We start from the raw sequence: 7,997 nt of genomic DNA, 5'->3' as shown, positions 1-7,997 counted from the left end.
GGTCCAAATCTCTCTTCGCGGCGTCGGCCTTCTCGTGAAAACGTTTCCTTTTACCCGTAACCTCGGTGGTCAAAGTGCTGCACACGTCGGACGCCAACCTGTCGATGGCTTCCAATCTGGAACGGAGCTTCTCGTCGAGGATGCGTTTCCGACGCATTCAACCGATCGTACCTTCCGCCAACTACAGGCGGTATCCCCTTCGTACCCTTCTTGGATGGCATGCGTGGACGTCCAACCACACCGAGTTCGTTTCCGGTATTGAAACGAGACACGGCTTCAGAGGACACTCGTAGCACGAGACGTCGTCGCACACTGTCGTCCACTTCAGCAACTTCGGCCACCTAGGTGCGAGTTCGTACAGGGCGTGCACCGTACGCTTGTCGGTCAGAACCGAATTGCACCACTTTTCCTGGTTGAACGTCAAAATCAGGTACAGTCGATTCTCGTTCCCGTCGGCGTTCAAGATGCCCCACCACAGAATTTGGCAATCGCGTCCTCGACCTTCGGTCCATCGAAGATGGAACAGCGAGGTGGTGCCGAGAGAAGCGACGACGTTTCTGAAGTTCATCCGCACCTGCACAACCGGTCGCTCGAAGCCGTTCCTGGCGACGGCGTTCAGCGCCTCCGTCACTCGACCGCCTAAGACGAACGGTTCGCAACAGCCGAGAAGATCCAGGCATCGACGATCGTTCGGCATAAATCGGTCCATGCACGTCATAAGATTGGACGCGAATTCGTTGATCTCCTCGATGCGGAAGTTCTTCGTGCACACCAGCAAATGGCTTTTTGTCCGTTCCAGCAACGCATCTTTGAGATCTTCGTTCAGCAGCAGGTATGCGGCGACGGACACGGCGAACACGTACGCGGTCAGGTCGCCCAAGTCCTCTTCCAACTTGCAGTCTTCGTCCAGAAACAGCAACAACCTCACGGTCGTTGCGATCGGGCGCGAACACGTCGCGACGGAGGAGAGATCCAACAGTATCTGGCCGCCGGAACGATAGACGTCTTCTCCGAATTTGAGTCTAAAGTCTGCGAAACGTTGTACGAAGCCGGACATGACCGTCCAACGTCTCAATCTATTTTTCGCCCTGTACGTCTCGCGTCCTTCTCCGAGTTTGATGTTGAACGTCAAAGCCATGGTTCGTCGCGAACGGACAATGCGACCCGAATTACTTATTCTTCTTGTTTTTATATTCGACGATCTCTTGTTTAAAAGGAAACAAATGTCTTCGAAATCAACATATGAACGCGAGACGCAGAAAGTAGAATACAATCGGCATGCTGTTCTTCTGCGCCCTGATAGTGATGTTAGTTTCGGTCGCGTATCCTATGCCGACCGAAGATCAATCGCCTTCGACGGACGAAATCGACGTCTCTTTCGCAACGAGCGTCGGCATCTCGTCCATCGTCGAAATGCGAGTGGTGAAGGAGTGGCGAACCCTGTTCGTGGGCGCGAACAACTCGGGGTTCGTGTTCGATCTCGATCGAACTCTAGAATTCTCGACGGCTACGAAGTTAGACTGGATGCCGGACTCGGTCGCCAAAAAGAAATGCAGATTAAAAGGGAAGGAAGAACACGACTGCCAGAACTACGTGAACATCGTAACTCCGGATTTAACGAACGGTCGAGTGTTGATCTGCGGAACCAACGCTCAGAAACCGAAGTGCATTCATGCCGAGATGTCGAACTTGGAGAGTGGTTGGAGGAGAAGGAACGCGACGGACGGCCTGTACAATTGTCCGTTCGCCGTCGATCAAAAGGTAACTTCCGTCTTCGCGGAGGGTAGCCTGTACGCCGGGACGGTCGCCGATTTCAACGGCAGGGATTCCGCACTGACGAGGTCGATGGGCAACGCCGTTCCTCTCATAACCAAGAGGCACGATTCGTTGTGGCTGAATCACCCGAAATTCGTCGGTTCGTTTGTAGAGGGAAGAGAAGTGTTTTTCTTCTTCCGAGAAGTTTCCGTAGAAAACTTCGAGAAGATTTACCGTTCGCGAATCGCCCGCGTTTGCACCGACGACAAGGGAGGCAGAACGATACTGGACTCCAGTTGGACGACTTTTCTGAAGGCGCGACTCGACTGTTCGTTCCGAGGGGAATTTCCGTTCCGCTTCAACTACCTGCAGGACGTCGTTCGGACCGTCCGCGGAGGAAAGGTCTTCTACTACGCCGTTTTCACGACGGGGGAACATTAAATACCCGCCTCGGCCATCTGCCGTTTAGGCCTCGACGACATAAGGGACAACTTCGAAAGAGGTCCGTTCTTGCGACCGACGGCGCCTTGGGGACGCATCCCTGACGAAGACATTCCGGACAACAGACTGGGCGATTACTCTCGTACGAAGATCTAAACTTCGTGAAATCGCACCCGTCGCTGTACGAACCGGTCGGAAGTGGGGACCCGCTCGTTACGCTCGTTCGACAAAACTACAGGTTGAAGACGTTGACCGTGATGAGACCGGTAACCGTACGGTCGTTTTCGTCGGAACGGACGACGGTCGAGTCTTGAAATTGGTGATGTCAGAAAATCGGGCCGTCCTTCTGTGGGTCACATGTAGATTAAATGTGGCCATTCCCAAAGTTATCTTCCCTGTTATTTGGCATGTGTTTCCCCAGCTATTAACACATGGGCCCCATGTGGAGTAAATGCGGGTATTATTTCCATAATTATCCTCCCAGTTATTCGGCATATGGGGCCGTGTAGATTGAACAAGAGCATGTCCATATTATTTTTCCCATATATTTGGAACATGGGCTCCGTGTAGATTAATGTGGGATTTCCCATAATTATCTGCCAGTTATTTGGCATGTGGTGCCCATGTAGACTGAACATGGGCATGCCAATATGTATTTTCTCAGATAATTGGCATATTGAACCCATGTGGATTAAATGTGGGCATTCCCATAATTATATGCCCAGTTATTTGGCATATGGGTCCAATGCAAATTAAATATGGGCATGCCCATATGTAACTTCCCATATATTTGGCATATGGGCTCCATTTATATTAAATATGGGCCTCCCATATTTACTTGCCCAGGTAATTGATATGGGTCCCATGTTTATTATATATGGGCATGCCCATAAGTATTTTCCCAGATATTTGGCACAAATTGGCCCAATGCGAAATTAATATGGGCATACCCATGTCCAACTACCAGGGTCTTTAGCATGTGGGCCCCATGTACATAAATATGGGCATGCCAATATGTATTTTCCCAGATATTTAGCACATTGAACCCATGTGGATTAAATGTGGGCATTCCCATAATTATATGCCCTGTTATTTGACATATGGGTCCCATGCAAATTAAATATGGGCATGCCCATATGTAACTTCTCATATATTTGGCATATGGGCTCAATTTAGATTAAATATGGGCCTCCCATATTTACTTGCCCAGGTAATCGACATATGGGTCCCATGTATATTATATGTGGGAATGCCCATAAGTATTTTCCCAGATATTTGGCACAAGGGCCCAATGCGAAAATAATATGGGCATACCCATGTTCAACTACCCAGGTCTTTAGCATGTGGGCCCCATGTAGATAAATATGGGCATGCCAATATGTATTTTCCCAGATATTTGGCACATGGAACCCATGTGGATTAAATCTTGGCATTCCCATAATTATATGCCCAGTTATTTGGCATATGGGTCACATGCATATTAAATATGGGCATGCCCATATGTAACTGCCCACATATTTGGCACACGGGCTCCATTTGGATTAAATATGGACTTCCCATATTTACTTGCCCATGTATTTGGCATATGGGTCCCATGTATATTATATGTGGGCATGCCCATAAGTATTTTACCAGATATTTGGCACATGGGCCCAATACGAAATTAATATGGGCATACCCATATTCAACTACCCAGGTCTTCGGCATGTGGGCCCCGTGTAGATAAATATGGGCATGCCCATATGTATTTTCCCAGATATTTGGCACATGGGCCCCATGCGGATTAAATGTGTGCATTTCCATATTTATCTGCCCATGTATTTACCATATGGGGCCCATGTACTTTAAATATGGGCATTCCCACATATATTTGCCTATATATTTGGCATATGGGCTCCATATAGATAAACCATGGGCAAGGCCTATATGTGATTGCCCAGACGGATGCCATAAGGGAAAAATATGGGGTAGCCCATAAGACTTTTCCCAGATATTTTGCATATGGGCCCCATGTGGGATTGTTACCTGGGAATAGATTTCCATTACCGAAAATGAAAACAAGTCGACACAAAAACTCATCAATACCCTTATTAAAAACTAAATACCTGTGAATAATTGTGCAATATTAAACAGTATAATATTAGTTTCAGATACATAACTTTGATTGAAGAGCTGCAGATAATTTTTGTATTTTAAGTATTATTTTTTAAGTTTTAATTTTTAATTAATATTTGTAATCTACTTTTATGTAATCCAATAATATATACCGTACTTTTTTCTCAATATAAATTTGTATATAGGCCTATTTTTCTTATTCTTGTTATTTATTAATTTAATTTGTTTTTTTTTAAGGTGTAAATATGAATTGAAGTTTTAAATTGAAGTGCAATGTATTTTTATAGCTTAATAATTAGATTCGTTTTTTTATATTTTTATCTTGTAATGCAAACATTTTTAGCTGCGTGCTACCGTTTTTTACATTTTTTTTCTATACCGTAATAATTACATAAATAAATCAGTAAATTTTCACTCTGATGTGTATAAGAGACAGGAAGTGGGGACCCGCTCGTTACGCTCGACCGCCCATGAGTATCATTTTTTTTTTCATTTAATTTCTTTTTTTGTATGATACCAGCAAGATAGTAAAAATTGGATTGTAGAGTGAAGACGTAGACATTCCTTTTTTTGTCATGTATTGACTTATTTTAGTAGCGGTATTATGGCAGTGGTCACTTTATATATATTATTCCGTTATATTTAGTAAACATACACCTTTGTATCAGCCGTACTCACAGAAGTGGTACGTTCTACTTACCTAAATACTGAATATTACTCTGCTCCTTCCATTGCACTGTACTAACAATATTTGAATAATGAATTCTCACATGTGTTGATTTTGTAGCATGACAAGTCCTCGTCCAATATTTTGTAGATTCGTGTTAGTGGAACATTTTTCTTTACAATATTTTAATGGGTATTATGTTATGAACACAAAAAAAGGTCTTAGACACGTTAAGACAGCTAAAAGAATGGTGCTACATATATTAAAGTACTGTGTGCGAGTATGGATGGTAATCGTCACAGACATTGGTCTTTAATCAAATTAGTATATGGTAATACTAATAATTGTACATAACAAACATTTGTATAGCACCATTTTAAAATATATCTAAAGCACTACAAAGTACGAAATAGGCAAGTTTAACATTCCTGTAATAAATAAGTTTTTAGATATTTTCTAAAGCAAATTAGGCTTACTATGTACTTAAGACACTTAATTTGAATTTTATATAATTCAACCTGTAAATAAAATTACTGTAGTATTCCTTACATTTTTAGATGTTGACTAGTATATAGATGACACAAACTCAACAGCTAATTTTAAATATATATTGCAATTTACTGAACAAATGAAAATACAAAGTTGAATATCAAAATTCGAAGAGAGAAAACAAAGTGATACTTATCCTATGAAAATAGGAAACCAACTGATCTATAAGTAGGTTTTTTTATAATTGGAATCAAAGGCGAGTGAAAGGTAGGTCAAGTTAAACTGTGCATACCAATGCCATGACCAAAACACATCAGTTGTCACTGGTATTTAGCAAGGCTAATAAATTGGGCCTAGGTAACTGTACCAAGGTTATTACCATTATAGGATAGCAATACTGAGAATTCATATGGGATCAAAACAAATACAGGAATAAAGTTCAGTACTGTACTTGAATGCTGGTAATTTATAACTTTAAACATTACAAATAAAAGTCCAATATTAATAGATGCTACACATTAATAAAAATAACAATTTAAGCTTATATTTAATTTCATATAGCCCGAGTGAGTTTAACCTAGGTAACCATACCTAAAAAGGTACACTTTCTTCATCAAAAGGCTTACTAAAAATAAAATGACTCATTTAGACTAACCCAGTAGCGTTACGATTTTTAATTGTACGGGAAATCTACTCGTATTGAATATTGGGCATTTATACATCTTCAATCCTGTATAGAATCTCATTGTTACTGTTGTAATATTGACTACTAAAAATAATAAAAGTTTAGGCCCTGCAGGAAAAATTTGGTCCGGGGCAAAAATCGGTCCGGCGGACTGATTTTGGCCTCATAATTACTTGCCAAATGTAGTCCACATAAGTCAAAATCAATCCGCTGAGATTTACTTTGCTGTGCTCAGCACACTTGGGCATCTTACGTCTGCAATAGATGTTGGCGGAAAGAACGATTCCTAAGCTTTTGCAGACGTGAGCTTGGATTGTTGAATTACACTCTTTACCGCAAGGATAGAAATAGAAGAGGTGGTGGTGTGTTAATTGCAATACATAAGAATGTTCACTCTTCAAGTGCATCCATCATTGAAGTTTGTCCTGAAGTCGAACTTGTGTGGACAGAAGTATATCATTTCTCAAAAAAATCACTGATTGGGGTTCTTTATAGACCTCCAAATAGTAAAGTAGATTTTTTGATAATTTCCATACTTGTATTGATAGTGTTTTTAAACATATTAGTCAGTACCGTGATGTTATACTGACCGGTGACTTCAATATTGCCTTGCCTTCTTCTGATAAATTTGATAATACTCTGTACAATAAGCTAAATTCTGAGTTAGATTGTCTGGATGTTACCCAGTTGGTAAACTTCAAAACTAGATACAATGACACTGATAAATATTACGGAAAAGGTAATATTATTGATCACGTATATACTAATAGACCTGATTTGATTAACGAATGTCTTCCACACTCTGTATTACCAGGTTGTGATCATATTGGCATTTCCTTTTCTCTTAAGACATACTTGCCTCACCCTCCCACTCCTCCTCCCGGTTACTTTCTGCAGTACTCTCAGGTTAACATTGAATATTTTATATCCATATTCGCTAACATCTCTTGGGAGCCATGTTTTTTGCATGAAGACATTAATGAAATCTGGTCTGAATTTAAATCAATATTCCTTTCAAACATTTATAAAGCTGTTCCTTTGCGCAAGGCTCGCTCCAAACCAAAGAAAACTTGGATTACTGTAGAAATCTTAAAACTGTCCAGGATGAAATCCAGGTTATATAAAGCTGCAATTAAAGCTAAAAACCTTCTTAAACCCCATGCACAGACTAAATGGAATGACTTCAAGTCTGTTAGAAATCACCTATGTTACTTAATTAAGTCTACTTATCTTGACTACATCACCAAAATTATAAACAAATGTAACCCCAAAAACAACAAGGCCTTCTGGTCTTATGTAAGGAGTTGTAGAGCAAAGCCGACAACCACACGTTTTAAAATTAATGAATCTTATACTGACGATCCGAGTAAAATTGCCCAATCCTTTGATGAACACTTCTCTTCAAATTTTAGTAGCCAGTCCTATAAGGACATTCCTTCCCCTACTGACATTAGGCCTTCTGAACTGGATGAAGTTCCTCCAATTCAAACCTCACCGCAGATGGTTCTCCAATTGTTTAACAAATTGAAGTTCGGGAAGTCCCCCGGATCTGACAATATTACAACTTCTATGTTGAAATTAAGTGCTATATATGTATGTGAGCCATTATCTAAAATGTTTAATATTTCACTTGATAAAGGTATGTTACCAGACGATTGGAAACGTGCCAATATAGTTCCAGTGTATAAAAAGGGAGAGCGAGCTTGTGTTCGGAATTACAGACCAATATCTCTCTGCTCTGTTGTAGGTAAAATGCTCGAAAGAGTAGTAGTTGACAACATTACATCATTTATGCTAGACAAAGGGCTTGTCTCCAGTTTTCAACATGGATTCATTAAGGGCCGT

General features: G+C 41.1%; 1 protein-coding gene across 1 annotated transcript; it reads left to right on the top strand.

Moving 5' to 3' along the window:
* The first annotated feature begins 1,413 nt into the window (after nucleotides 1-1,413).
* On the top strand, nucleotides 1,414-2,196 carry LOC117111093 (semaphorin-1A-like). Its single transcript, XM_033253977.1, has one exon. The coding sequence runs from the start codon at nucleotides 1,414-1,416 to the stop codon at nucleotides 2,194-2,196; it is 783 nt and encodes a 260-aa protein (XP_033109868.1).
* Nucleotides 2,197-7,997: the final 5,801 nt, after the last annotated feature.

The sequence above is a fragment of the Anneissia japonica genome, unplaced genomic scaffold (assembly GCF_011630105.1).
Source record: "Anneissia japonica isolate Jap-2015-1 unplaced genomic scaffold, ASM1163010v1 scaffold287985_len465408_cov153, whole genome shotgun sequence".
Taxonomy (NCBI): Eukaryota; Metazoa; Echinodermata; class Crinoidea; order Comatulida; family Comatulidae; genus Anneissia; species Anneissia japonica.
This window is presented reverse-complemented; position numbering and strand designations above follow the sequence as displayed.

Excerpts from the sequence above, each read along its gene's own strand:
- LOC117111093 (XM_033253977.1), top strand. The coding sequence starts at position 1,414 with ATGCGAGTGGTGAAGGAGTGGCGAACCCTGTTCGTGGGCGCGAACAAC.